This window comes from Bos indicus, chromosome 1, assembly GCF_029378745.1.
Source record: "Bos indicus isolate NIAB-ARS_2022 breed Sahiwal x Tharparkar chromosome 1, NIAB-ARS_B.indTharparkar_mat_pri_1.0, whole genome shotgun sequence".
In the NCBI taxonomy this organism is placed as follows: Eukaryota; Metazoa; Chordata; class Mammalia; order Artiodactyla; family Bovidae; genus Bos; species Bos indicus.
The window spans coordinates 46,707,807-46,734,687 of record NC_091760.1 but is presented as its reverse complement, the minus strand read 5'-3'; the positions used below and the strand labels follow the sequence as shown (position 1 = coordinate 46,734,687).

Sequence of the window (26,881 nt, the reverse complement as noted above, 5' to 3'; positions counted from 1 at the left end):
GGAAGATAGTTTCTTTACAATGTTGTGTTGGTTTCTGACATACAACAATGTGAATCATCCATAATAATACACAGATCACCTCCGTCTTGGTCCTCCCTCCCCTCGCCCCACCTCACCCTTCTAGGTCATCATAGAATCCTGGGTTGAGCTTCCTGTGTTATACACCAGATTCCCCCTAGCTGTCTGTTTTACATAAGATCACCTTCCTCTTGGAACTCCCTCCCCCCGACCCCACCCCACCCCTCTAGATCATCACAGAACTCTGGGTTGAGCTCCCTGTGTTATACACCTGCTTCCCACTAGCTGTCTGTTTTACATATGGTAGTATATATATCTCAATGCCACTCTTTCAATTTGTCCCACCCTCGACTTCACTCACTGTGTCCATAAGTACATTCTCTACATCTTCGTCTCTATTCTTGCTAAATGTTAGTCGCTTCAGTCGTGTCCGACTCTTTGCGACCCCATGGACTGTGGTCCGCCAGGCTCTTCTGTTCATGGAATTCTCCAGGCAAGAATACTAGAGTGGGTTGCCATTTTCTTCTCCAGGGGATCTTCCCAACCCAGGGATCGAACCTGGGTTTCGTGCATTGTGGGCAGATGCTTTACTGGCTGAGCCACCAGGGAAGTAAGATTTTCGCTAAGAGTTCCCATTTCTGAAGGAAGTAGTCTGCTAAGAATCTGTGGAGAGTGAAGAAAGGGAGAAGGTTTGATACTGTCATGAATAATTAATGTGACATACTAAGAGTGATGGAGAAGTTTTTCACATATTTTGGTATAGGGAAGTCCTTCTGGCTTTTATCTATGGTTCTGCCTGAACTTTGTGTGAACTAAAACAGCCTGAATTATGACCTGTTGAATGCTTATACAGCATATCTGCTTTAACTATTAAGGTAAAGAATGCCCTCAATTAAGACAAAGATAAATAGCTCCCTACCTATGGCATTGTTTAATAGTTTCTTGATGATGATGTTTCCTTCCCAGACACCAGGATCCTGCTATCTCATTGAATTCATACTAATCTGTCTGTTTTGAAACATTGAATGATTGCACCCCTGTTGTGTTTGATGTGTGTTCTTTGTTTTAATAATAAGGTTTAAAACTGTGTTGAAAACCATGCTTCATTGGAACAGATCCTTGGAACCACTAAGAAGCTTCCTCCTAGGCTATATTCCCCATTTTGGCTCAAGTAAAACTCTTTTCTATTTCTTAGAATAGTTTAAGTATTGATTATTTGTGTCAGCAATAGAAATAGAAAGTAGAGTGGCATTTACAGGGGCTAAGAGGATGGTGCTGAAAATGAAGTGTTTAGTGGTATAAAGTTTCAGTTTTCTAAGGTGAAAAAGTTCTAGAGATCTGTTGCACAACAACACTACCGAAGTTAAAAATTGTTAATATGGTAAACTTATGTTTTCCCTAAAATCACAATTAGAAATAAAAAAGGAAAAGAAGTGTCAGCTGACTAGGGAATGACAGTCATGTTGTTGGGCTCTATTTATGATTTAATTTGGGTTTCCCTGGTGGCTCAGACAGTCAGGAATCTTCTACAATGCAGCAGACCTGGGTTTGATCCCTGTTTTGGAAAGATTCCCTGGAGAAGGGAATGGCAACCCATTCCAGTATTCTTGTCTGGAGAATTCCATGGACAGAGGAGCCTGGTGTGCTGTGGTCTATGGGATTGAAAAGAGTCAGACATGACTGAGCTACTAACACACAATCTAATTCAGTTTGTTTGTTTTTGTTCAGTCTCTAAGTCATGTCTAAATCTTTGCAACTGCATGGACTGCAGCATGCCAGGCTTCCCTGTCCTTTGCTATCTCCTGGACTTTGCTCAAACTCATGTTCATTAAGTCAGTGATGCTATCCAATCATCTCATCCTCTATTGCCCCCTTCTCCTCCTGCCTTTAATCTTTGCCAGGATCAGTCTTTTCCATTGAGTCAGCTCTTTGTATCACGTGGCCAAAGTATTGGAGCTTCAGTTTCAGCATCAGTCCTTCCAATGAATATTCAGGGTTGGTTTCCTTTAGGATTGATTCATTTGATCTCCTTGCAGTCCAGGGAGCTCTCAAGAGTCTTCTCCAGCACCACAGTTTGAAAGCTCAATTCTTTGGCACTTAGCCTTCTTGATGGTCCAACTCTCACATCCATACATGACTGCAGGAAAAACCATAGCTTTTACTATACAGACCTTTGTTGGCAGAGTGATGTCTCTGCTTTTTAATACACTGTCTAGGTTTGTCATAGCTTTTCTTCCAAGGAGCAAGTTTTTAATTTCATGGCTGCAGTCACCATCCATGGTGAGTTTGAAGCCCAAGAGAAGAAAATCTGTCACTCTTCCCACTTTTTCTCTTATTTGCTATGAAGTGATGAGACTACATGCTCTAATCTTTTTTTGTATGTTGAGTTTTAAGCCAGCTTTTTCACTCTTTCACCCTTATCAAGAGGCTCTTTAGTAACTCCTCGATTTCTGTCATTAGAGTGGTATCTGCATATCTGAGATTGTTGATATTTCTCCCAGCAAATCTTGATTCCAGCTTGTGATTCATCAAGCCTGGCATTTTGCAAGATGTACCTTGCATTTAAATTAAATAAACAGTGTGACAATATATAGCCTTATCATATTCCTTTCCCAATTTTGAACCGGTTCATTGTTCCATGTCCGGATATAATTGTTGCTTTTTGACCTCATACAGGTTTCTCAGGAGGCAGGTAAGGTGGTCTGGTATTCCCACATCTTTAAGAATTTTAATGAAGCAGATGTTTTCCTGGAATTCCCTTGCTTTCTCTGTGATCCAGGGAATGTTGCCAATTTGATCTCTGCTTCCCCTCCCTTTTCTAAACTCAGCTTGTACATCTTGAAGTTCTTGGTTCACATATTGCTGAAGCCTAGCTTAAAGGATTGTGAGTATTTGTAGTGATATCACTCTATCTTGTTATGTGATCTCCGCCCCCCCCCCCATTTTGCCAACAAAGGAGATGATAAACAGGTTAGTAGATGGAATTGAGTAGGAGATCAGAAACAGGTGAATAGATGTAATTGAGTAAGCAAACTGAACAATATGACACTGAAAAGAGCCAGGTATCATCTACTTTTGTGAATGTTTTGGTGGAGCAATATATATTTGGTACAGCCAAGATTCAGGCCATGACCACAAGAGTCAGTGGCAGGATTACAGTGGGTTGGGTCATGAGAGATGATCTAGAAATCCAAGTCAGGGTATAAGTATGGTACAGTTTTTGATTCAAAACTCAACTTTGTACTCTGTATTTAGTAGCATTTGAAGTTTCTCTTTTGGTGTGGGCCTGTCTTACAGTTTACTAAAATTAGGGAGGTCTCTGCTTTCTGGGGCAGATATTATTTTGATTTTTAAAAAGTGAGATGAAAGTTTTAGGATACTTAAGAGTCAGAGGCCAAACAAAAGGATTTTCTTGTCCTTTCATGCCTTGCAAAGTTTATTGCTATGCAATACCTTGACCATTCCTCTCTCAGCCCGAGGGTAGGTAGTGTCTTCTGTTACCTAATTGTTCTAGGATTTGGGAACTGGGATGTATTATTTAGGAAAAGTGAAGTTGCTCAGTCATGTCTGACTCTTTGCAACCCTAAGGGCTGTTGCCAACCAGGCTCCTCAGTCCACAGAATTTTCCAGGCAAGAATACTGGAGTGGGTTGCCATTTCCTTCTCCAGGGGATCTTCCCGACCCAGGGATCGAACCCGGGTCTCTCTAATTGCAGGCAGACGCTTTACCACCTGAGCCACCAGGGAAGCCCCTATGAAGCTGTTTCCATGCGGTTTTGAACCGGGGACCTTTTGCATGTTAGGCAAACGTGATAACGACTACGCTACAGAAACCACACAAATGAAAGTCACTCAGTCGTGTCTGATTCTTTGGGACCCCATGGACTGTAGGCTGCCAGGCTCCTCTGTCCATGGAATTCTCTGGGCCAGAATACTGGAGTGGGTAGCCTTTCCCTTCTCCAGGGGATCTTCCCAGTCCAGGGATTGAACCCAGGTCTCCCACATTGCAGATGGATTCTTTACCAGCTGAGCTACCAGGGAAGCCCAAGAATACTGGAGTGGGAAGCCTATCCCTTCTCCAGTGGATCTTCCTGACCCAGGAATCGAACTGAGGTCTACTGCATTGCAGGCGGATTCTTTACTAACTGAACTATTTAGGAAATACTGCTAAAAACAGGATTTCCCCCAAGCCACAAATCCTCTCCACAAAGATAGTAAAGAAAGAAAACATTTAGTTTTGAATAAGCACTAAACCAGGTTGTGGTGGGCATCATAGGCAATCTGTGAAGAGATTGTGAAGACAGAAAGGAATCTCACCCCCTTAACTAGCCAAGTAGATAACCCCCACTGCAAACATATTTTCAAAATAAACAATAAACAGTCCTCAAGAGAACCTAACAGCATACTTTGTCATGTGAAGTTCATCCTAACTTTACCATGATAATTGAGGTTACTTTTATTTGTTAATTAGCTTTATCCAATCTTTTTGACAGGACATGGTTTTGCCAGTTGGAGTAAGGCATCCATCAAACTTAAGTTCTTGCCCTGGCATGAGAACTATGAGATAGGGGAACTACCTTCCTTGATCTTTATATTTTAAAAAGATGGCTTTCAGGTTCTAGAGGAAACATTCCTGAGTTGTGAGATGGGCAAGAAGCTTATTTAGCCATTATGAATATTTACATCTATTTGAAAAGGAGAAAGAAATTCTGAAAGTGTGAGGGGAAGAAATCCCTTTGTTTTCAACAATGAGGATTACATCTCTTATTTTTAATTTGTATTTGCCCTTAAATTATATGGTAGACAACTGGAGGTAATGGTCGTGAAAGACAAGTGAGACACACCACTTCCTTTCCTGTGGGGAGAGAGACAAATGTGTCAGTTGGATCATTGGGACCATAAAACATGGGTTCAGCCAATAAACCTCTTTTGTTGCTTTCTTCAGGGGAGGAACTTTGGTCCAGATGATCATCCCTGATAACTTTCACCTCACATGAGATAGATTTAACTTTATTACCTCTCTGGTAACTCCTAATCTTTCAAACAGTCGTTCCCAAAGTGTGATCCTCAGACTGACAACATTAGCATCACCTGGGAACTGTTAAAAGGCAAATTTTGTGGCCCCACCTAGCAATCCTACTGAATTAGAAACTCTGGCAGTGACACCTAGCAGTTGGTGTTTTAAGACTTCCAAGTTATTCTTATGTACTTTGAAGACAGAGAACCACTGCCTTTGAAGAAACCTTGAAAAGGAAGTAAGAGAAATTCTTGCCATCTTCTTTAACAGAGACTTCCCATAGCAAATTCACAAACAACATGTTTTCTTTTTTTGTTAAAAATATGTTTAGTATTAGGTAAGCCCCTGGTGGCTCAGAGGGTCAAGAGTCTGCCTGCAGTGCAGGAGACCTGGGTTCGATCCCTGGGTGGGGAAGATCCCCTGGAGAAGGAAATGGCAACCCACTCCCGTATTCTTGCCTGGAGAATCCCATGGACAGAAGAACCTAGCAGGCTACAGTCCATGTTTAGTATTGGGAGGCGACACACAAATCTTATACTTTCCTTACAATGATCATAACCTGTTACTTGTAACTGTTGGTATCTTCCACAAAAAGGGGAAAAAATGATCACACACTGGTGTCCAAAAACCTTAGGATTTTCCTGAAGTGGCATATCAGACTCCCATATCAGTCTTTCCTCTATCAGGGCACGTCTCTGGTCTACAGCTTATAGCCAGAAATCTGGAGCTGTCCTTTTTTTGACTTCAAGCTGCTAAAATAGACCTACATCAGAAGGCAGAGAAAGGGATTATTTAGGGTGACCCTAGGAAGGAAAATGAAAATAAGCTTTCTTTTCAATTTGTGGCAAAAATTTTGATGTTTTGCAGAGAAAAAGGAAAGCAGTAGCTAAGTACACAGCTGTTTCAAGATAAACATGTTCCCAGAGCCAAGATGATTTTATAAGCAACAACTGCATTGAGCTGCTATACCATTAGTTTCAGTTGGCATTATTTCTGATGTGGTTGTCTAAAATATGTCTTTAAATTGTTTGGCATTCTCTCAAGAGGTGGGGAGAAGGCAATGGCACCCCACTCCAGTACTCTTGCCTGGAAAATCCCATGGGTGGAGGAGCCTGGTAGGCTGCAGTCCATGGGGTCGCTGGGAGTCGGACATGACTGAGCAACTTCCCTTTCATTTTTCACTGTCACACATTGGAGAAGGAAATGGCAACCCACTCCAGTATTCTTGCCTGGAGAATCCCAGGGACGGGGGAGCCTGGTGGGCTGCCATCTATGGGGTTGCACAGAGTCGGACACGACTGAAGTGACTTAGCAGCAGCAGCAAGAGGTGGAGTCTAATTCCTCTTCCCTTGGACTTAGTGACCTGTGTCTAACAAATAGGAAAAGAGTAGACCAGTATGCCACTTCAGAGCATAGGTCATAAAAGATAGTGTAGTTTCCTGCTTGCCCATTCACCTGGGTGATTGATCCCAGGGGAAGCTAGCTGCCCTGTTGTGAGGACACTCAAGTGACAAAAACTCTCCTTGGCCACATTTTAGTTAAGCTCCTCTGAGTCCTCTCCTGGGACTAGTCCTTGACCTTGACCTGTGAGAGTGCTGCTGCTAAGTCACTTCATTCATGTCCGACTCTGTGCAACCCCATAGATGGCAGCCCATCAGGCTCCCCCATTCTTGGGATACTCCAGGCAAGAACACTGGAGTGGGTTACCATTTCCTTCTCCAATGCATGAAAGTGAAAAGTGAAAGTGAAGTCGCTCAGTTGTATCCGACTCTTAGCGACCCCATGGACTTCAGCCTACCAGGCTCCTCCATCCATGGGATTTTCCAGGCAAGAGTACTGGAGTGAGGTGCCATTGCCTTCTCTGGTGAGAGTGCATAGGTCACTGTTAGTAAGATTCCTGCTAAGTCATCCCGAACCTTGATATCTAATCAAGTTTATCATTCCTCATTCCTCATGTCTAAGCCCTTGGGTGGCCTTTAGCAAGACTCTCTCTACTCCTGAGATTTCCTCTTAGTTTTGGATCCACTGATACTGTTCAGTTCAGTTCAGTCACTCAGTCCTGTCTGACTCTTTGCAACCCCATGGACTGCAGCATGCCAGGCTTCCCTGTCCGTCACCAACTCCTGGAGCTTACTCAAACTCATGTCCATTGAGTTAGTGATGCCATCAAACCGTCTCATCCTCTGTCTTCCCCTCTTCCTCCCACCTTCAGTCCTTCCCAGCATCGGGGTTTTTTCAAATGAGTCATTCTTCACCTCAGGTGGCCAAAGTATTGCAGTTGCAACTTCAGCATCAGTCCTTCCAATGAATATTCAGGACTGATTTCCTTCAGGATGGACTGGTTGGATCTCCTTGATGTTCAAGGGACTCCCAGAGAGTCTTCTCCAACAGCACAGTTCAAAAGCATCAATTCTTCAGCATTCAGCTTTCTTTATAATACAACTTTCATATCCATACATGACTACAGGAAAACCATAGCTTTGACTAGATGGACCTTTGTTGGCAAAATAATGTCTCTGCTTTTGAATATGCTGTCCAGGTTGGTCAAAACTTTTCTTACAAGAAGCAAGCATCTTTTAATTTCATGGCTGCAGTCACCATCTGCAGTGATTTTGGAGCCCAGAAAAATAAAGTCTGTCACTGCTTCCATTGTTTCCCCATCTATTTGCCATGAAGTGATAGGACCAGATGCCATGATCTTTGTTTTCTGAATGTTGAGCTTTAAGCCAACTTTTTCACTCTCCTCTTTCACTTTCATCAAGAGGCTCTTTAGTTCTTCTTTGATTTCTGCCATAAGTGTGGTGTCATCTGCATATCTGAGGTTACTGATATTTCTCCTGGCAATCTTGATTCCAGCTTATGGTTTATCCAGTCTGGCATTTCTCATGATGTACTCTGCACATAATTTAAATAAGCAGGGTGACAGTATACAGCCTTGACGTACTCCTTTCCTGATTTGCAACCAGTCTGTTGTTCCATGTCCAGTTCTAACTGTTGCATCCTGACCTGCATAAAGATTTCTCAGGAGGCAGGTCAGATGGTCTGGTATTCCCATCTCTTTCAGAATTTTCCACATTTATTGTGATCCACACAGTCAAAGGCTTTGACATAGTCAATAAAGCAGAAATAAATGTTTTTCTGGAACTCTCTCACTTTTTCAATGATCCAGTGGATGTTGGCAATTTGATCTCTGGTTCCTCTGCCTTTTCTAAATCCAGCCGAACATCTGGAAGTTCACGGTGCATGTATTGTTGAAGCCTGGCTTGGAGAATTTTGAACATTGCTTTACTGGTGTGTGCTGCTGCTGCTGCTGCTAAGTCGCTTCACTTATGTCCGACTCTGTGTGACCCCATAGACGGCAGCCCACCAGGCTCCGCCGTCCTTGGGGTTCTCCAGGCAAGAGCACTGGAGTGGGTTGCCATTTCCTTTTCCAGCGCATGAAAGTAAAAAGTAAAAGTGAAGTCGCTCAGTCGTGTCTGACTCTCAGCGACCCCAGGGACTGCAGCCTTCCAGGCTCCTCCGTCCATGGACTTTTCCAGGCAAGAGTACTGGAGTGGGGTGCCATTGTTTTCTCCGACTGGTGTGTGAGATGAGTGCAATTGTGTGGTAGTTTGAGCATTCTTTGGCATTGCCTTTCTTTGGGATTGGAATGAAAACTGACCTTTTCCAGTCCTTGGCCACTGCTGACTTTTCCAAATTTGTGGGCATGTTGAGTGCAGCATTTTCACAACATCATCTTTTAGGATTTGAAATAGCTCAACTGGAATTCTATTACCTCCACTAGCTTTATTCATAGTGATGCTTCCTAAGACTCCTTGACGTCACATTCCAGGACGTCTGGCTCTAGGTGAGTGATCACACCATGATGATTATTTGGATCATGAACATCTTTTTTTGTATAGTTCTCTATATTCTTGCCACCTCTTCTTAATATCTTTGCTTCTGTCAGGTCCATACCATTTCTGTCCTTTATCGAGCCCATCTTTGCATGAAATGTTCCCTTGGTATCTCTAATTTTCTTGAAGAGATCTCTAGTCTTTCCCAGTCTATTGTTTCCCTCTATTTCTTTGATCACTGAGGAAGGCTTTCTTATCTCTTCTTGCTATTCTTTGGAACGTTGTATTCAAATGGGTATATCTTTCCTTTTCTCTTTTGCTTTTCGCTTCTCTTCTTTTCACAGCTATTTGTAAGGCCTCCTCAGACAACCTTTTTGCATTTCTTTTTCTTGGGGATAGTCTTGATCCCTGTCTCCTGTACAATGTCATGAACCTCTGTCCATAGTTCATCAGGCACTCTGTCTATCAGATCTAGTCCCTTAAATCTATTTCTCACCTCCACTGTATAATCATAAGGGATTTGATTTAGGTCATACCTGAATGGTCTAGTGGTTTTCCCTACTTTCTTCAATTTCAGTCTGAATTTGGCAATAAGGAGTTCATGATCTGAGCCACAGTCAGCTCCCAGTCTTGTTTTTGCTGACTGTATAGAGCCTCTCCATGTTTGGCTGCAAAGAATATAATCAATCTGATTTCAGTGTTGACCATCTGGTGATGTCCATGTGTATAGTCTTCTCTTGTGTTGTTAGAAGAGGGTGTTTGCTATGACCAGTGCATTCTCTTGGCAGAACTCTATTAGCCTTTGCCCTGCTTCATTCTGTACTCCAATGCCAAATTTGCCTGTTATTCCAAGTATTTCTTGACTTCCTGCTTTTGCATTCCAGTCCCCTATAACAAAAAGGACATCTCTTTTGGGTGTTAGTTCTAGAAGGTCTTGTAGGTCTTCATAGACCCATTCAACATTCATTTCAACTGTTCAGCATTACTGGTTGGGGCACGGACTTGGATTACTGTGATATTGAATGGTTTGCCTTGGAAATGAACAGAGATCATTCTATCATTTTTGAGATTGCATCCACATACTGCATTTCAGACTCTTGTTGAGTATGATGACTACTCCATATCTTCTAAGGGATTCTTGCCCACAGTAATAGATAAAATGGTTATCTGAGTTAAATTCACCCATTCCAGTCCATTTTAGTTGGCTGATTCCTAAAATTTCGACATTCACTCTTGCCATCTCCTGTTTGAGCACTTCCAATTTCGCCTTGATTCATGGACCTAACATTCCAGGTTTCTATGCAGTATTTACTTCCATCACCAGTCACATCCACAACTGGGTGGTGTTTTTGCTTTGCCTGTCTCTTCATTCTTTCTGGAGTTATTTCTCCACCTATCTCCAGTGGCATATTGGGCATCTACTGACCTGGGGAGTTCATCTTTCAGTGCCCTGTCTTTTTGCCTTTTCATACTGTTCATGGGGTTTTCAAGGCAAGAATGCTGAAGTGGTTTGCCAGACCTGTCTGTCTTGGGTGGCTCATAGTTTCATTGAGTTAGACAAGGCTGTGGTCCATGTGATCAGATTGGTTAGATTTCTGTGATTGTGGTTTTCATTCTGTCTGCCCTCTGACGGAGAAGGATAAGAGGCTTATGGAAGCTTCCTGATGGGAGAGACTGACAGAGGGGGAGAATGGGTCTTGTTCTGATGGGTGGGGCCATGCTCAGTAAATCTTTAATCCAATTTTCTGTTGATGGGTGGTGCGTGTTCCCTCCCTGTTAATGTACTTTCACAAAGAGTTGGTGAACTGAACTGAACTGAACAGGAGAGGAAGGGGCAGGGCACAACTTTTGAAAGAATGACATGACCCAAGGTCACAACTTAAACCAATTAGAATCACATGGGACCAAGATGGCAGACAAGACTAGACCTTGATCCTCAATCAGCAAGCAAAATGACACACCCAGAGGTGCCATGACAGTTGCAGGGCAAAAGACCAAGGAGTGGGTGATAGCCCAAGTCCTGGAGACCTCCACTCCTTCCCAAAAATAGTTGGAATAATTCTCCCACTCATTAGTATATGAAATTACCTAGCCTATAAAAACTAACTGTGCTGCATTTTGCAGTACACTTGCCCTCTGTGATGGCCCACACTCTTGTTTGTGGACTGTGTTTCTCTCTGAATCCGAATAAATCCATTTCTTACATATCAGTTTGTCTCTCACGAAGTCTTTCTGCAGTGAGACATCAAGAACCTGAGCTTTTTTAGGCCCTGAAACCAGGTACCATGGGTTTTGGCCTGGTTCGAGTTCCAGTCATGTGGGTTCAAGTTTGAAACTGGGTTTTGGCTGGAGTCCCAGACATGTGGGTTCAAGTCCCAATCTGAGGTAAACAGTTTTAATACCCCTACTCTAATTCTTGAGTGTTAATTCCTACCTGTCTTTGTTGTGTTTAGACTTGAGCCTGATCTTTCTTCTCTGTTGGCAGTAACCCTAATTGCAATAGTCTTGAATAAAGTCTTCTTTACTATTTTAACAAGTGTTAGGTTAATTTTTTAATAGAAGCAGCCTGTGTAACAAGTCCATACAGTGAGTTACTAAGGCTCAACTGTAGATCACCATGGCTTGTCTTTTTTTTTTTCATGGTCATAAAATCTTAACATTTTAAGCCTAAACTTTACAGAATAAATATACTGGACCCTATCTCCATCAATCCTAACTTTTAGTTGCTATTTTAATGTTAAATGTTGCCCTAACCACTAAAATATTAGTGGTCTTACAATGTCTGGATTATGGAAATACATATTTCTGAGTTAAATGCTTCAGATCATCTGGTGTGTGCTCTTCTGAGGGATCCTGAACCAGAATCACTCAACTAAGCTGCTCCTGAACAGAAGCTGTGAGATAATAAATACTGTGTTAAGTCACTAAGTTTTGGGGTAATCTAATATGTAGCAACAGAGTATTATAGGCTGGGAGCCTTAAACAGAAAGTATTCCTCACAGTTCTAGATCTGGGAAGTCCATGATCAGGGTATCAGTAGATTCAGTGTCCAGTGAAGACCTGCTTCATAGATGGCTGTCTTCTCACTGTGTCTCACGTTGCTGTTGTTGTTCAATTACTAAATTGTGTCCAACTCGTTGTAACCCCATGGACTGTAGCATGCCAGGCCACCCTGTCCTTCATTATCTCCTGGAGTTTGCTTAAATTTATGTCCATTGAGTTGGTGATGCCATCCAACCATTTCATTCTCTGTTGTCCCCTTCTCCGGCCTTCATTCTTCCCCAGCCAGTATCAGTGTTTTTTCAGTGACTCAGTTCTTCACATCAGGTAGCCAAAGAATTTGAGCTTCAGATCCATCTTTCCAATGAATATTCAGGAATGATTTCATTTAGGACTGACTGGTTTGATCTCCTTTCTATCCAAGGGACTCTCAAGAGTGTTCTCCAGTACCACAGTTCAAAAGGATCAATATTTTGATGCTCAGCCTTCTTTATGGTCCAACTTTCACATCCATACATGACTACTGGAAAAACCATAGCTTTGACTATATGGACCTTTGTTGGCAAAGTGATGTCTATGCTTTGTAATATGCTGTCTAGGTTTGTCATAGCTTTTCTTCCAAGGAGCAAGTGGTTTTTAATTTCATGGCTGCAGTTATAATCTGCAGTAAACTTTGGAGCCCAAAGAAAGAAAACTGGTTTTTCATTTTTCACTGTTTCTATTTTTCTCCTGTTTGCCATGAAATGATGGTACCAGATGCCATGATTTTAGTTTCTTGAATGTTGAGTTTTAAGTCAGCTTTTTCACTCTCTTCTTTCACCCTTATCAAGAGGCTCTTTAGTTACTCTTCCGCTGTCTGCCATTAGCATGATATCATCTGCATATTTGAGGTTGTTGATGTTGTTGTCTCACATTGCAGAAGGGAGCTTTCTGAGTTTCTTCCATAATAGCATTAATCCTGGTAATAAGGGCTCTACTCTCATGGTGTAATCACCTCCCAAATATCCCACCTCCTAATAGCATCACATTGGAGATTAAAATTTCACCATGAATTTTGGTGGGGGACACAAACATTCAGTACATAACAGAAATTATAGTGTCAGTTCAGTTCAGTCGCTCAGTCTATTTGCGACCCCATGAATTGCAGCACGCCAGGCCTCCCTGTCCATCACCAACTCCCGGAGTTCACTCAGACTCAGAGCCATTGAGTCAGTGATGCCATCCAGCCATTTTATCCTCTGTCGTCCCCTTCTCTTCCTACCCCCAATCCCTCCCAGCATCAGAGTCGGCTATTCACATGAGGTGGCCAAAGTACTGGAGTTTCAGCTTTAGCATCATTCCTTCCAAAGAAATCCCAGGGCTGATCTCCTTCAGAATGGACTAGTTGGATCTCCTTGCAGTCCAAGGGACTCAAGAGTCTTCTCCAGTACCACAGTTCAAAAGCATCAATTCTTTGGCGCTCAGCCTTCTTCACAGTCCAACTCTCACATCCATACATGACTACTGGAAAAACCATAGCCTTGACTAGACGGACCTTTGTTGGCAAAGTAATGTCTCTGCTTTTCAATATGCTGTCTAGGTTGGTCATAGCTTTTCTTACAAGTAGTAAGTGTCTTTTAATTTCATGGCTGCAGTCACCATCTGCAGTGATTTTGGAGCCCCCCAAAATAAAAGTCTGACACTGTTTCCACTGTTTCCCCATCTATTTCCCATGAAGTGATGGGACCGGATGCCATGATCTTCGTTTTCTGAATGTTGAGCTTTAAGCCAACTTTTTCACTCTCCACATTCACTTTCATCAAGAGGCTTTTTAGTTCCTCTTCACTTTCTGCCATAAGGGTGGTGTCATCTGCCTGTCTGAGGTTATTGATATTTCTCCTGGCAATCTTGATTGCAGCTTGTGCTTTTTCCAGCCCAGCATTTCTCATGATGTACCCTGCGTGTAAGTTAAATAAGCAGGGTGACAATATACAGCCTTGACGTATTCGTTTTCCTATTTGGAACCAGTCTGTTGTTCCAAGTCCGGTTCTAACTGTTGCTTCCTGACCTGCATACAGGTTTCTCAAGAGGCAGGTCAGGTGGTCTGGTATTCCCATCTCTTTCAGAATTGTCCACAGTTTATTGTGATCCACACAGTTAAAGGCTTTGGCATAGTCAATAAAGCAGAAATAGATGTTTTTCTGGAACTCTCTTGCTTTTTCCATGATCCAGCAGATGTTGGCAATTTGATCTCTGGTTCCTCTGCCTTTGGAAGTTCAAGGTTCACGTATTGCTGAAGCCTGGCTTGGAGAATTTTGAGCATTACTTTACTAGCGTGTGAGATGGGTGCAATTGTGCAGTAGTTTGAGCATTCTTTGGCATTACCTTTCTTTGGGATTGGAATGAAAACTGACCTTTTCCAGTCCTGTGGCCTTAAACTAGGTTTAGAAAAAACAAAGAACTAAGAGGAACTTCCCTGATGGTTCAGTGATTAGGAGTCTGCTTTTGAAACAGGAGGGAAGAGGGCAGGGCACCACCTTTGAAAGAATGATATAGCTGGAGGGCACAACATAAACTGATTAGAACAAAATGGGTCCAAAATGGCAGACAAGTCAACTTGACTAGACCTTGATCCTCTGTATGGGCTCACTGTAACACATCAGCAGGCTAAATGACACACCCAGAGGTGCCATGACAGTTCCAAGGTTGACCATCAAACACCAAAAGTGGGTGGTAGCCTAACCCCTGGAAATCCCCACCCCCTTCCCCAAACTAGTTGGAATAATCCTCCCACTCATTAGCCTGTGAAATTACCCAGCGCATAAAAGCCAACCACACCACATTTCAAGGCCACTGCACTGGCCCTTTGTGTTGACCCACACTGTCTGTAGAGTGTGTTTCTCTCTGAATAACTCCACTTCTTACCTATCGTTTTGTCTCTTACTGAATTCTTTCTGTGATGAGAACATCAAGAACCTGAGCTTCATTAGGTCCTAAACCAGGTCTGTGACCTCAGTGGGAAGACTGTGAGTTTTGGCTGAGTTTGAGTCCCAAACTGGGTTTTGACTGGTTTCAAGTCTCAGCCATGTGGGGTCAAGTCCCAATCTGAGGTAAATGGTTTCACTTCCAGTGCAGGGGATGGGTTCAACCCCTGGTTGAGGAACTAAAATCCCACATGGTGTGTGATGTGGCCCAAAACCAAAAACAAAACAAAACCATTAGGAATTAGAACACTAGAAGAACTAGAAAGAGCTATGTACAAAAAAATTCATATGACCCATTAGATATGGCAGAGTCAAATTTTCAAATGTAACATCTGTTTTCCTCTAGTACTCATGTAGGGGCAGAGCTAAAAAAAAAAAAAACTTGTAACCTATTCCTTTATCTTTCTTTAAAACTTTCTGGAACCACCAAAATAAAGTTTTCACCGGTAGTCCTATTTCAGTAAATGATACTTCTCTTTTTTCTTTTTAGTAAATAGTATTGTATTTCTGTCCAACTAGTTGCTGAAGACAAAACATCTGGGAACACTCCTTGTTATTTCCTTCTCCTTATTCCTGACCTCCAATCACAAAATTTTGTTCATTACATGTATTAAGCATTTCTCTGCAAATTATAATCACAATGAAATATCACTTCACCCCTGTCAGAATGGCCCTCATCAAAGAGTCTACAAATAACAAATATTGGAGAGGATGTGGAGAAAAGAGAACCCTTGTATACTGTTGGTGGGAATGCAAATTGGTGCAGCCACTGTGGAAAACAGTATGGGAGTTCCTTGAAAAGCCAAAAATAGAGTTATCATATGAGCCAGCAATTCACTCCTGGGTGTACATCTGGAGAAAAATGAAAACACTAATTTGAAAAGATGCATGCACCCCAGTATTCATAGCAGCACTATTTACAATAGGCAAGATGTTGAAGCAACCCAATGCCCATTGATAGATGATTAGATTAAGATGTCATATGCAAATGAAATGGAATATCACTCAGCCATAAAAAGAATGGAATATTGCCATTTGCAGCAATGTGGATGGATCTGGAGAATATTATGCTTAGTGAAATGTCAAAGACAAATTATACATGGTATCACTCATATGTTGAATCTAAAAAAATAATACAAATGAATGTACATACAAAAGAAACATTCATAGATATAGAAAACAAGTTTATGGTTACCAAAGCAAAGGAAGGAATAAATTATAGGTATGGGAGTAACAGATGCAAACTATTATAAAATAGAGAAGCAACAAGGATTTATTGTATGAAAAAGTGAAAGTTGCTCAGTTGTGTCTGACCCTTTGTGACTCCGTGGATTATACAGTCCATGAAATTCTCTGAGCCAGAATACTGGAGTGGGTAGCTGTCCCTTTCTCTAGGGGATCTTCCTAATTCAGGGATCAAACACAAGTCTTCTGCATTGCAGGTGGATTCTTTACCAGCTGAGCTACCAGGGAAGCCCCTTATTGTATAGCACAGGGAATTATATTCAATATCTTATAATAATCTATGATGGAATATAATCCACAAAAAAATGAATCATTTTGCTGTACACTTAAATACTGTAAGACATTTACACTTATATAAAAAAAAAAGCATTGAACATTTCTCAAACTACTGCCAAAATTATTTGATCTCTTAGCTTCCAAGCGTGTTCTGCTTCTAAACTATTCTCTAAACTACAATTAGGATATTCTTTATAAAGTGTAAATCTGCTAGTATTCTGTCTAAAACCATCCAATGGTTTCCACTGTTATTAGAATAAAGTTTTTTTTTTCGACATTGCAGCCTTAAGTAAGCTGCCTGTTTATTTCTCCAACTTAACTTAGCAGCTACTGACAAAACTTCTGTCCATCAAATCTGATTTTGGCTGCTCGGAGCCCTTCTCTTGAGTAGGCTCTGACATTGGGCTCTGCCCTTGGTCTGTTTAGTCCAGGTGTAGCAAAAATTCTGCTGAGTCAGTTAGTGAAAATCTCACCTTTGGTGTCTGAACATTCTCTATTATATTTGATAAAATTCCTCATACTCCACTGTCAATATCTTCCCAGCCCTGCCCTGCCTGCAGTAAGAATCCTGCTGCTGTCTCTTCAGTTGTGTCTGACTCTGTGTGACCCCATAGATGGCAGCCCACCAGGCTCCCCCGTCCCTGGGATTCTCCAGGCAAGAATACTGGAGTGGGTTGCCATTTCCTTCTCCAGTGCATGAAAGTGGAAAGTCAAAGTGAAGTTGCTCAGTCGTGTCCGACTCTTCGAGACCCCACAGGACCGCAGCCTACCAGGCTCCTCCGTCCATGGGATTTTCCAGGCAAGAGTACTGGCGTGGGGTGCCACTGCCTTTGGTATTCATTGCTACTTGGCTATAACTCCTCCCCCACTCCCATCATTGTATTTGCAGTTGAGTCCTATCTTTCCCCCACTACAAAATCCCCATTGCACCAATCACTTTTGAATTTTCCTGTCTTTAATGAATGTCATGAATGTTTAATGAATGTTTCCTTTACTACTATTCTATAATCTTTTAGCTCTTGCTGAACTGGACTTCTTTCTTCTGCCTCAGGACTTCTGCACATGTGATTCCTTTGACTGTGACTTTGTTTTCCCAGGTAACTACTACTGTTCTTCAAACTAGGCATCATTTTGTCAAAGGAGTATTCCCTGAACCCCAAAGCTATTATTAGCTCTCATATTAGATGTTCCATGATGCCCTTTATTTCTTAACACTCTTCACACTTGTAATTTGTTTTTCCTTGTGAACCTCAAAGAAAGATAAAGGCACTGTTGGCCTTGTTAATGTGCCCAACATTAATATTTACTAGTACATAGTAGACAGTCAGATATTAGCAAAGGTATGAGTAAACACACACATAAGAAAAATAAAAAACTCACAAATATACCAAGAATGGAGTTTCCTTATGATACTTAATTTTATTTTCATTTATAATTTTAATATAGTGCTAATAATACAGAAGTCAAATATTGACTTAATATTTAATTTCTATCAATTACAGTTTTGGTGTCATTAAACCATATGAAATCTTTTCCTAAGAAGATCCTCTAACAAGACTACTTTGACTAATATTGTAAAATATTAATGATGGTACTGACTTCCTGGTTCATCAGTAGGCTACAGAACATATTTGCAAAACATATTTGCTTTTAAACAAATTCAGCAAATCAGACTTGAAGTCAGAACATAATACTGCATGTGAGTTGGAAGTGTTCTTCTCTTCTAGCATCTACATTTGCAAAGTTTCAGTGGGACAAAACAATCTTAGATGACAAAAAAAAGTAACTTAAGCACTTTGCTTTCTTTTTGTGGAGCTTCTAGTCACTATGGACACTCGAGAGAAATTAGCTGCTTTGGCTTTCAAAGCTTTTCTAAAGTATTTAAAAATTGACTGAAGGCTAGAGGAAGGGGCTAAGTTGTGTTTTTCTGTACCAGCAGAAACTATAGGAAACTCCTTTTTCAAAACGGTTGTTGCAGGTTTATCCAAAGGCTTTGGACTTGTCACCCATTCACGGCAGTGCTGCTTTATCCATTCTAATAACTGGACATCGCGTCCCAACTGGTGTCCTACATGATGTTCAGAGTCAATAAGTGCAACAGCGTATACTTTGCTCATCACATCCCACTTTTTACGAACAAGCAAGTCCATAAAAACCAAGCCTCCATAACCATGTACAATGAAAGCAACATCCTTGCCTTCAGTCTTTGAAATGAAGTAATCCCAAATATAAGCCATGTGTTCTTCAGGGGTGTTGCTGCATCTTTTTGGAATACATTGGAGAGACTCCTGGAGAGAGAAAAAGCTCTTTGTCTGAACCATTTTTTTGGAAGCGAACTCACCATTTTGTGTTAAAAGGCCTTTCCACTCTTCTCCTGTCTGCTGGTCCACAAAATTGTCATTGGGGTTTAGCACAATTACATCATAATGTGCCTGCAATGCCATTTGAATACATGGTATCTGACTTCCATGCTGGAGACCATGATGTATTATTGCTTGCTGACTCCACTGACCAGCTCTAAAGACCCCATGGTCTTGAAGGAGGACAAGAAGAGCAGAATGATGATTTGATAACGCTCTCTCACTCATGAAAAAGAAGCTTCTTGGTTCCTTATCAGCCTCTGGTGGGATATATACTTTTTGTAATTTGCACACTTTCTCCAAAAGTTCATAAATGTATTGTTCAAGCAAATGGCCAAGGGCCCAGTAGCGCTTGCTATTCCTCTCCAGGACATTTTTATAATAGTTAAAGGCAAAAGGCCCATGTGTCTCAGTGTGTCTCAATTCAGCTTTTTCATTGAAGTCATATTTAAGTTCTTCTAGTAAGTCAGATTGTTCAATAAATTTTCGGAAGCTCAGTTTCTGAGTCACTGGTAACCACTGAAAGTAAAAAGCAGTATTATGTCAGTACTAGAAAAAAATAAAATACAAATTTCATCTTGCTTAAGTCTTCCTGTGGGAAATCATGTTAAGTTAAGCACTTTATGAAGATATTAGGGCTTCCCTGGTGGCCCCATGGTAAAGAATCTGCCTGCCAATGCAGGAGACACAAGAGATGTGGTTTTGAACCCTGGGATGGGAAGATCCCTTAGAAGAGGAAATGGGAACCCACTCCAGTATTCTTGCCTGGGAAATCCCATAGATGGGGGATCTTGGAGGGCTACAGTCCATAGGGTTGCAAAGAGAGTCAGGCACAACTTAGTGACCAAACAGCAAACATGAAGACATTAATATATTAACCTATGGTAGAGATTTTAACTCAAAATAATTGTGAAAAATGCACAGTAGTGAGAAGTTGAATACACTAAGGGACAATGGATAGACCATATATAAAAACAGAACTCTGACCCACAATCTGCAGCAACTTGCCCAGGAAGTAAATCTCTCATCTACAATAAACAGCCCTGGAAGCCAGTCTTAAAAGGCAGAATCTCAGGAAGTGAGACTGCTTACTTCTAGTGACAATCTGAGAAGTCAAACAATAACTTCTGTCACAGTTGGCCCCAAATGGCCAAGACTTGATTTGTATTTATTTACTTATTTGGCTGTGCCCAGTCTTAGCTGTGGCATGCAGGATCTTTAGTTGCAGCATGTGGCATCTAGTTCCCTGACCAAGGGTCGAACCCTGGGGTCCCCTGCACTGGCAATGTGGAGTCTCAGCCACTGGACCACCAGGCAAGTCCCAAGACTTGGTTAATAACTTATAGCTTCCGTAATTTTTATACCTGCTTCCAACTTAGGACCCACCAGAGAAAGCCACATAGGCACCCCTAACCAGTGACACAGGATGGCTCCCTTTTAGTTAGCTTGTAGACAGCTTCCTCATGCCGATATGGTCCAATCAGGACATGCCAGCAGCCTTCCCTTTTTTTCCACTACAAAGCTTTCCTGCTCGTCTGCTGGCTTTTGAGTCACTGCCAGAATGCAAGTGATGGTGGCTGACTCCCTTGCTATAGTGAGCTCAGAATGAATAGATTTTGTTTTTCTCATTTGGTTAGTCTTTATCTCCACAGTAAGCATTTAAATATTTTTGCTATTAAATAAACGACAGGGGATGGCAGTAGATGTGAAATGTGAACCAGGCACTGGAGATTATGATCAAGTTATCTAATAATAGAAGATATGGTTATTCTGATGTTTGAAACTAAAAGTGACTGAGAAGTTAACTTAGTTATTGTAGTCATAGCCCAAAGGGAAAGAAAAGTCCTTGAAAGGTTAAGTCCCGGGAGGAAAAAAACCTCAATAGACTTTATTTTGGGGAGAAAAAAAAAGGTTAAGTGGTTTGTGCTAAAATCAAACAACTGTTAAATGATTAGGTACTGAGGCTATGTGACTCAAATTCATGTTCTTAACAAATACATTAATACTCTTGCTCCTGAATTTCTGAACACTCGCACTAGCAACCACAACCCACTTCCAATAAATAGCACTTAAAATGATTTTCAGTGCCACTCAAGGCTTAAGGTAAAATCAAAACAGTGCCAGCTTGCTTTGATTTCTTAACTCTTTTCTCACTTTCTGAATCTGACTCCCATACCCAACCAGTACTTTATGAAGGTATTTGGTTATCCAAATTATCCAACCTATATAGACTGCTATTTTCTGTTCCTTTAAAAACTTTTCCTTCAGTGTTGCTGATCTCAGGTGCTGTTATGTAATTAATATCTTTTCCTAGAGTGCAAGTGACAGATAGGAGGAGCCTCTGGAAGTAGATTACTTGATTTGGGTTTAAATTCTAGCTCCAAATGTTAAGTTGAATGACTTTTAGCTGGTTTCTTAACCTCTATCAGTTTCAGTTTCTTCAACTTCTGAGTTTTAGTTTATACTATCTGAAACAGCAAATGATATTACCCTCTATCCTGCCACTCTACTCTATTTTTCTTCATAGCCTACATTACCACCTGATATATAATTGTATATTTAAAAATTGTCTCTCCTCACTAGAATGAAAGCTCTGTGAGAACAGGAACTTTGTTTAATTAACTGCTCTATCTATAGTACTTGGAACAGTGTCTGGGATATACAAATATTTTTTCAATGCATAAATGCAAAATAGGATAACATTTCACAAGGCTGTTGTGAGAATTAATATAGATAAAAGCCATTTTATGCAGTGTCTCACACATGGAAGTTTCTGTAAAATAAGACAGGATGATCTTCTTTTTGAGAAATATGAAATTAAAAAAAATCTCTCTCTTGCCCAGCCTTTCTTATTCACTCAACATTGTGATTTTTTCCCACATTAATAAGCACAGTCCGAGATCATTCATTTTACTAATTTATAGTGTTCCATTGCTTGAATATGCCATGGTTTAACCATTATTCTGTTGAATAACTTTAAGGCTGCTCCAGTTTTCCACGATTATAAACAAAGTGGGGTTCCCTGGTAGCTCAGCTGGTAAAGAATCCGCCTGCAATGAGTGAGACTTGGGTTCAATTCCTGTATTGGGAAGATACCCTGGAGGAGGGCATGGCAACCCACTCCAGTATTCTTGCCTGGAGAATCCCCATGGACAGAGGAGCCTGGTGGGCTACAGTTCATGGGGTCACAAAAAGTCAGACACAACTAAGTGACTAAGCACATAAAGCTACAATGAACATTCTTATATATTTTTTTGTGCACATATCAAGAGTTTCTCTAGGCAATATGCCTACAAGTGGAATTTCTAAGTCATGTTGACATCTTCCATTCTACCGGATACTGCTAAATTGCTCTCCAAAAGGAGGGTCTATTTGATAGTCTGGCATGGATGAGGTTTGTACAGAAAAGCAGTTATCTCTTATATCTAAAAATACTTTGTTTATTCAAACAAACTGCCCTTTTCTCTACTGAAATAGAAAGATAACCTAGTATGTAAAACTCAATGAACTAAACCTAAATCAACTAAACTAAACCAAAGAGCTAAAGAATGTTGTTAGCTAACTTTTCTTTCAATCAGAGTAAAACAAAATCGGTATTTTCTAATAGCATGTAATATATGGCATTCAATTCCTCTTTTTCACCTTTGTTAAGTGCGTTTGTACCTAGTTGTTTGAGAAACAATTCTCAGGGGAAAAGAATGGGAGTTTGCAAACTGGATAACCAATATGGCACACCGATAAATAAAGGACAAGTATTTAAGTGGAGAGAAAAGGAGCAAGGTGCAGAGTATCCTGTAGAATGAAAAGGCAGACAGTACTTTACAATTTATTGTAGTTTACATTGCTTGGCTAATACACTTCAACATGTAACTCTCCCCTGAATTCATATATAGCTGTTCCTTGATATATTTAGTCACCAACCAAACCTATTTATATTCAGATTGTACTTAAAAGTTAATTCACTTGGGAAGAGAAGTGTCATTTTTAGTTTAAGCTCTCCTCAAAGACATTGTTACTTAATGGGTAAAATAAAGAGTTGATCAATTTAACACTGCCATCATGTCCTGTAACTATTAAAAAAATCATAGCCACTGCTTTTAATCCTATAGTCAAAACAAAAATAGAATATCTAATTTAAACACTTTATATACACTTTTAACACCCAATAAAGAACCATACTCATTAAGATCAAACCTGTCCATCCTCTCCTCCTATAAAATACTGGGCTGATGAATTTCTAATCTCAAACAATCTTAATTTAAAAGGCTCTATACATGGTGAGCTAAACATACATAAAAGAAATGACCTTATCTACAAACATACTAAGGGAATCATTCACTTTTTTTGAATGATTCATTTATTTTAAAAGTTCACAATTCACTTATTTTAAAATAAGGAAGCTTTCACCTCAACATCATAAAACACTATAAAACAAAAGATCATGTAATTAGTCTTTCATAAACTGCAGAGTGAGATTGTTAAATGACTCCCTCAAAAGATGGAACTTTTTAGTCCTTTAAGTTGTTTGCAATACAACTATGCAGTAGATACTGTAAAAACAATAAAAATACTGGTTTAAAAAGCAAATTTCAAGTTTTTGAGCTTAAAGGTCATTTATCTTCAAATATGTTATTCAAAACCAGCTCCATTCAAAGAAACAATCTGACTCACTCTCTGTATTAACAGAAATGCTATATTTGGTTGAATGATAAGTTTAAATGATATGTTTGCAAGTTGACTAATATTATTTCTTATAATGTCATTTCTAATAGGTTGACTTACTGCTAAACTTTAAAACCATTTACTTTTAAGGAAGCTTTGCACAGAAATGGATTAGGCTTACTTAGAATTTCCTTTTTTATGTTTCCATCTCTTACCTCTATTTCCATCTTTTCCCAGCTCTGTTTCGTATAATATCCGCTGATGAATCAAGCCAGCGTGATTCTGGAGTAAAATTCAATTAAAAAAGTTGACTTATATAATAAAATTCAGATATTTTCATTAGGCAGTGTTTTTATTTGCTAAAAAGAAATAAACTGAGCCTCTAAATGAAATCCTTGTAGTGAATTTCATTCGCAGCTAGTCCTGACGTATTTCTGCTTTTCAGCCATTCTGACCTTGCAAGACACTCCCCCGAGCCCAATAGGCATTATCACCTGGAGACTTACCCCTAGCTCCAACACAGACGACACAGTAATTAAAAAGTAAGGCTAAAAAAGCAAAAGCCAGGCTCTGGCAGTGAATTGAACAAGTTAAGTCCCATTACCAGCCTTGGCAAGATGGGGGAGAGGGGAGCGGATGTTAAACTGCTGGAACATTCCAGTATCATTTGCCTCTAACCAGAGTGCTCTGTGTTATTTTGTTAAACTTACTATGATTAAAGTTTACCCACTTAAAAAAAGTATTCAAATATGTACTTTATGGCTAATCAAATAGAACAATTTTATAAACTGATGGGTCCTATGAAAGGACTAAAAAAGTAATCAGCCCCAAAGTACTAATCGTTGAGTTCGTTGAAGTCAGGGTTATTCCCTTAAGTACTGTAATAAAAATTAGTTGAACAAATTAATATACAGCCACCCACTTTATAGCATTTCATTATTTTACGTTAAAAAATTGGGGTCCAGCTTTTTCCCTGTCCTTTAAAAATTATGGATTTGGATTTTGAAGAGATCCTATTACTTTTTTTCCCTCAGCTGACTTAATTGATTTCCACTCCAACTGCTAAACTAACAGGCTATTGATTTTTGTCTTGTTAAAGTCTTTTTGCTTCTAAATTTGAGGAAGCGCCTTGAGAACAGACACATAGCAGACGCCACGAGTAAAGTAATACCATCAAAGGACGATTTATGGGGTAGCGAAGTGGGGGAATTCCTAGCTTCCTTGCTTTAATTTTTAGTCAACCGCATCTTCAAGTCAACAAAACCTTTATGGGCTAAAACCTCACACCCAGTCTCAGTGTCCTATAGGCACAAAACGCCACTTAAACAAACACTTGAGCGGCTAACCCACAGAGCAAACAAGTCCCAGGAAGTGATTTCCGGATGGAGGTGGGAGGGGCAGTAATTTCCGGTCTGAGGCCGGCGACTGCTCTTGCGCAAGCGCAATTCTCACGTTCTTGGCTTTTTTTCCCCCCTCTCCCCTCCCCCTCCCTCCCCTACTCAGAGGGGGCTTGAGGTGACAGCGACTGCGATTCCAGCAGGAGGAGAAGATGGACAAGGGGAAGGCCGGGAGACGACGATCTTCTGCTGGTGAGAAAGGGTCGGAGGAGGACTGAGCATATTATCTCCTACCTCGGGCAAAGGGGAGACACAGGCGGCGACGGGAGCTGCGGCCCGGAGCTGTGAGGGCTCCGGCTCCGGCTCGGGCTCCGGCTTTGGCTCGGCTGTGCGGGGAGCGGAGGGGAGGGAGCGGTGGGGCCCCGCACAATGGAAGGTCCCCTGGTCTCCCCGGCCCCTGCGGGTTGAAGACCCAGTCCGAGCTGTCATCAAAGCCTCAGTCGCTTTTCACCCCGTCACCCCTTTCATTTTTGTTTTCCTGCTAGCACCTTGCTTGGGTCTCGTCGAACCACGGGTCTTCCCGGTTGGTTTGTCGCTCTCCTGCCACGCCTTCTTCGTAATTCCACCAATGTTGCTGTTTCATTTCCAGCTTCTCGGCGCCTGACCCCACTTTCCCCTCTTCCTTTGATTCTTGAGTTTGCCTCTTTCTCATTCCGCCCCCGCCCCCGCCCCCACCCCAGGCAGGTAAAAGCAGCTGCGAAGGAGAGGCGGGGTTTGTTAATTGACACTTCATGTCTCGTCTGCTGTGCTGCTAAGTCGCTTCAGTCGTGTCCGACTCGGTGCGACCCCATAGACGGCAGCCCACCAGGCTCCCCAGTCCCTGGGATTCTCCAGGCAAGAACACTGGAGTGGGTTGCCATTTCCTTGTCCAGACATTTCTCGTCTAAATTGCTGCAAACGTCGTGCCTTGCGTGGACTTAGGAGCCAGCCCGCTTAATAACCCTTTTCTTTTCTAGACACCCCCTTCTTCCAAAAGTGATTAAAAAGTCTAACAAAGGACTTGAAGCCCTGTTTCGTTGTGTTTTTATTCTCAGCATATTTTTCTTTTTGAAAATGCTTTGGCAGTTAAATGATTATCTTTAGTTTTGGGTACTGGATTTTAGAAACACAAAAGAGGGTGTTGTAAGAAGTCAGGTGGAGCTCCTCCCAGTCAGCAAGTTTTCCTTAAAGATCTCGTCCTTTAAGGGTACCTAAGTTCCTGTTTTAAGTCCCGTGGACCTACCAGAGGAGGAGGGAGTAGGGGCTCTTTGATAAGTTTACAGTCTAGTACACTAACACACAACGAATCATTTCATTTTCTTATTTCTTAATGTGCCGTCTGTTGTTGAATAGATAGTCTTAACAATTCTAAATTTATTTGAGTTCCCTTGTGGCAGTGCATCTCAGTCTTTTTCTGGCTGCAAAGAAGCGTGAGCAAGGATCTCTGGGACATTGCTTGAAGCAGCGGAAAACCTGAAATTCCTTTTCATAAGCAACCAGTGTTACCATTTGTGTGTGTGTGTATGTGTGTGTAGTCTATATTCTTTGCCTTTGAAAGTATATGTATGTATTATATTAATATATATGTATATATATAGGGCTTCCCAGGTGGTGCATTGGTGAAGAATCCTCCTGCTAATGCAGGAGTTGCAGGAGACGCAGGTTAGATCCTTGGGTGGGGAGGATACCCTGGAATAGGAAATGGCAACCCACTACAGTTCATGGGGTCTTAAAGAGTGGGACATGATTGAGTACACACACATTCAGATTCGTGTGTGTGTTAGACATGAGCAAGGAGGGATGGCCTAGCCAAAAAGGATGCAAGCTGATCTCTAAACCCCATCCCAGACACACCCAGGAGCTCACACATTTGCTACAAAATAACCAGGGGGTAACTTCTCCAACTCTAGCACATGCACCCTAGGATACACTGGATACAAACTAATCACAGGGGCTTCCTCAAGTACCCTTAGGCAGCTAGGAACCCATTAAGGGTTTGTAAACATTCTACACATATATACATCTGATTATAACACTGAATTATGGGAAGACATACACAGCAGAGTCTGCTGTTATATAAGTTGCATTTGTCAGTTGGCCTTGAACGAATGCTCATTTGTATTCCCTTT

At 41.1% G+C, this 26,881-nt stretch overlaps 2 protein-coding genes across 14 annotated transcripts in view; one reads left to right on the top strand and one right to left on the bottom strand.

Moving 5' to 3' along the window:
* SENP7 (SUMO specific peptidase 7) overlaps positions 1-26,881 on the top strand; it is a 170,808-nt gene that overhangs the window by 481 nt on the left and 143,446 nt on the right. For 8 of the 9 annotated variants that reach the window (XM_070791352.1, XM_070791305.1, XM_070791208.1 and 5 more), the window contains exon 2: positions 24,880-24,965. In XM_070791352.1, the coding sequence (XP_070647453.1) occupies positions 24,926-24,965 (40 nt within the window). In that variant the 5' untranslated portion in view covers positions 24,880-24,925. Of the gene's footprint in view, positions 1-17,432; positions 17,452-24,879; positions 24,966-26,881 lie in introns of those variants that run through there. The other variant, XM_070791009.1, reaches the window with a different exon arrangement.
* Positions 261-25,422, bottom strand: LOC109567806 (putative protein ARB2BP). 5 transcript variants are annotated; one of them, XM_070792202.1, is made up of 3 exons: positions 25,008-25,422; positions 23,592-23,658; positions 261-681 (listed from the first exon to the last, which is right to left on the bottom strand). In XM_070792202.1, the coding sequence occupies exons 1-3, from the start codon at positions 25,200-25,202 to the stop codon at positions 674-676; spliced, it is 270 nt and encodes an 89-aa protein (XP_070648303.1). In that variant the 5' UTR covers positions 25,203-25,422; the 3' UTR covers positions 261-673. The 5 variants fall into 5 exon arrangements, with proteins under 5 accessions (XP_070648303.1, XP_019828412.2, XP_019828486.2 ...); XM_019972853.2 differs by lacking the exon at positions 261-681 and adding an exon at positions 17,749-19,233; XM_019972927.2 differs by lacking the exon at positions 261-681 and adding an exon at positions 17,749-19,233 and having other exon boundaries at positions 25,262-25,422.